At 56.1% G+C, this 3,730-nt stretch overlaps 1 protein-coding gene across 1 annotated transcript; it reads right to left on the bottom strand.

The window, feature by feature from the left end:
* Positions 1 to 400: 400 nt before the first annotated feature.
* LOC133891532 (9-cis-epoxycarotenoid dioxygenase NCED4, chloroplastic-like) lies at positions 401 to 2,609 on the bottom strand. The gene has a single exon (XM_062332260.1). It carries the CDS (start codon positions 2,391 to 2,393, stop codon positions 681 to 683), a length of 1,713 nt encoding a protein of 570 aa, XP_062188244.1. The 5' UTR covers positions 2,394 to 2,609; the 3' UTR covers positions 401 to 680.
* Positions 2,610 to 3,730: the final 1,121 nt, after the last annotated feature.

Raw genomic sequence — 3,730 nt, 5'->3', positions numbered from 1 at the left:
AAAATACTTTTAATATATTGTTGATTTTATAACAATTGATAATATATTATAAAAAAATTAACAGTTAAAATTTACTTTTGATGACATTTAAAAAATAAAATGTGCCTTGTCTTGAACGGAGGGAGTATCTTCCAAGGTACGTAGCTCATCTGCAGTCGCTAGCGTATTAAATTAACATGCATGATTCTCTCGATGTAACGAGAGATTAACTGGTTCAGTTGACATCGTGTTTGCGAGTTCCGACAAGCTAGCCAACAACAGTCAAACTTAACAAAATCTGATGCAAATTGTTTTTTTATCCAACAATTTCATACGTAATAGTATATATACACGTACAATGCATGCCAGCATACCCTATACAAATCGATCTGTTCATATAAGGTTCCCATATATGCACTTCAAAAATTAATGTAGTCTGTACATAACCTCTGTTATTTCTGCACAAAAGTTCGACAGTTTTTACTCCTATATTCTGGCTCAGAGATACAAAATCCAGGTACATATACGGCCGGAGTCTGCCTCAAAAATCAGTACCAGACAGCCCTAATCAGCATCATCTACTACTCTAATGAATTCTTTTTACTAGGCGACACTGTAATTAATTCAGTGGCCACGTCACTAGCAGCTAGCTACTGTTACGTACTTACGTAAGGTGATCGAGTTCGTGATCGACGAGGTAACTAGGCTTGCCGCTGCAGTTCCTTGGCGCCGATGAACGTGCCGTGGAAGCCGTACGGCACGCGCCCGGGCAGCTTCACGGCGGCCTCCTCCCGCATGTCGCCGGCGTTCACCACGAGCATCTCCGACGCACCGGCCTCCTCGTCGTGCACGTGGCACAGCACGTACCCGTCGTCCTCCGCGGACCCGTCCGGGCGCGGCACGAAGCAGGGCTCGCCGCCGTACCGGCCCTCGCCGTAGATGAACTTCTCGACCGTGCCGGCCTCGAGGTCCACCTTGGCGAAGCCAGACACCTTGGGCCACGGTTCGGCGATGGCGAGGTAGGCGTACCGCGTCTTTTTGCCGTGGAGCTGCCGGTTCACCATGCCGGCCTCGAGGTTCACCTGGTCGGCCTCGCTCAGGATCGCCCGGCGGCTGGACGTGCCGATGCGCGGGTCGAGCCGGATCTCCGAGAGCACGCTGCGGAAGCTCTCCTCAGACTCGTTGAACACGGCGTCTGGCGGTGTCATGCAGGAGCCGATGACCACGATCTCGCCGGTGACCTCATCGTCCCACGCGTTCCAGAGGTGGAAGCAGAAGCAGTCGGGGACCTCCACCCACCGGAGCTCGCACGCGTCGGTGGCGCGCTTCGGCAGCACCCCGAACCGCGCCGTCTTGTTATTGTCATATACGACGGGGGAGCCGCCGAGCATCATCTCATGGAGCTTGAAGACGATCTGCTGGTCTGGAATGATTGCGTGTTTCTCGGTGACAGCGAAGTCGTGGATCATGGTCGGCGCGTCGACGGCTATGTTCACGTCGGGGGACTTGCGCCCGTCGGCGGTGAAGTAGAAGTACTTGAGGTACGGCTTGGAGACGACATTGTAGCTGAGCGCGAAGAGCTCGCCGGTGGCCGGGTCGAGCTTGGGGTGCGCGATCATGGAGCTGTCGAGCTGCCCGCCGAAGTCGTACCGCCCGACGGTCTCTAGGTCGCCGTCGGCGGTGACACGCACATGGTAGGGGAGGTCGTCCTCGGACATGGCGAGGAGGCGGCCGTTGTGGTACACCAACCCGGCGTTGGCGACCCCTATCCCCTGCGACGCGTCGAGCACGCCGCAGAGCGACCGCACCCCGAAAAGCAGGAGCCGCGCGACGCCCGAGTGGCCGTGGAGCTCGCCGATTGCCTTGGGGAAGACGGCCCGCCCGATGTCGCTCTCCTGCCTGAGCCGCGCCGTCTCCGTGAAGCGGCACGCGTACGACTCGGCGCGCCCGCCGCGGAGGCGCACAGCGTGCAGCATCCCGTCCCCGTCGAAGAGGTGGTGCCCCGCCCGCGGCTGGTGTAGCGGGTTGGCGCCGTTTCGGACGTACACGCCGTCCAGGACCGGCGGGACGCAGCCGGTGACGGGGAGCTCCCCGCGCGGCGCGCACTCGGCGACGGGCGCGTAGTTGCCCGCCATCTGCACGGCCGGGTCCGCCGTCCGGGGCAGCGGGTGCGCGCGCTCCAGCAGGCCCGTGACGAGCCTTTCCTCAACAGCGTCCAGCGCCGTTGCGGCCAGCCACTGGAGCGGGTTCCACCTGGGGCGGCCCGCCTCGCCATGCCGCGCCGGGCTGGCGCGCATTGGCCTCGCCGCGACCGCGTTGCTGCTCTTGGCGTGGTTAGGATTGAGCTGCGACGGGTTCTTGGACTGCGGCGCCGGCGAGACGACGGCCGGGGTAGCTGAGATTGACGACGCCATTGCGGAGCGGAAGAATCAACAGGTCACAAACTAACTGGGAACCCTGATCCAATGGATGGAGCTAGCTGGGCACAGAGTTGTTTGATCGGAGCAGAGCTCGAGCCGAGCGTATTGGTGATGGGAGAAGAGGCTTCGATTGCGAATGGTGAACGAGCGACCGATGAGTCCTCGAGTGAGGAGGTGGGGTGGGTTGCGTTTCCAGTGTCTGGATCGGGGCGGGGATTTATAGGAGGCGAGTGGCGACGAAGATGGGCGGGAGGGAGGGAGAGGACGGGTTGAAAGCGCGGGGAGGGTACGACGTGGCGCGAGGGCGGGAGGCAGTCTGCTGGAGCGCGCGCAGCCGCTGCCCACGGTTCCAGCACGGGGTGTGTCATCAGATGAGAGTGCTCATGGTTCCAGCACGGATGCTACACCTCGATCGGATCTTAAGCCGTATTGACCGCATCATCTAACTTAAAACTAGTGATCTGAGCCATATCGAAAAGAAAAAAACTAGAAAAGGAAGTAAGCTAGCGGTTTTAGCCATCAAAAAGGAAAACAAATCTAGAAAAGGAAGTAAGCTAGCGATTTGAGCCATCGAAAAGGGCAAAAAAAGCTGGTGAATTTGAAGCACAAAAACATCTTGTCGCGCTACAGCTACAGCATGGAGGGAGACGACCATTCCATGGGCCGTCCGTGTTTGCAATGGAAGGAAGCGTCACGTCCGCGCGCTACGTGTCGGGCGCGAGGGCGTCCATGCGCCGACCGCGCACAGAGCGGAGCAAAAAGGCTTCTCCTTTCTTCCGATCTACGCGCGCACGACCGCGTCAACGCGGGATTAACTGCTCAGGTCCCGACGTCGCCACCTAGCTGATAATCACATTTGCCTGCGCCTCGTCACCCTGCTCTCTTGTAGTACTACTACAGTACTAAATAATTTCTTCTGGTTAATTTTCCAGGACTGGAGATCCTAATATCGTACACAAAATTTCAACCTTGCAATTGCGAGGAAGATATACGCTACCTACGAGCGTCGTGTTTCACCGGGCTCGTCCTCATATTTGAATTTTTTTCGACAACTTTAAACGCATGTGAACCATAATCCGTCATTTGCGTAACTAGATATTTCCTAAATCTCTTTAGGAGATACATTTATAAGTTATAGGTCTTAGGTGTGTATTGGTGTGTTGAGTGTGGTGTGAGTTTATCGCTGAGGTTAAGAAAGGGCAACACTAGCGTCCGAACGTCGGATCTAGATACTATCGTCGGACGCTCTGTTACTATTCAATTCAAGATGATCAATAATTTACCGTCGTTGGATTAATTGCAAATGAAAAATCCCACCACAACAAGACACT

This window comes from Phragmites australis, chromosome 14 (assembly GCF_958298935.1).
Source record: "Phragmites australis chromosome 14, lpPhrAust1.1, whole genome shotgun sequence".
In the NCBI taxonomy this organism is placed as follows: Eukaryota; Viridiplantae; Streptophyta; class Magnoliopsida; order Poales; family Poaceae; genus Phragmites; species Phragmites australis.
This window is presented reverse-complemented; position numbering and strand designations above follow the sequence as displayed.

Coding starts and splice junctions, on each gene's coding strand:
- LOC133891532 (XM_062332260.1), bottom strand. CDS start 2,393: ATGGCGTCGTCAATCTCAGCTACCCCGGCCGTCGTCTCGCCGGCGCCG.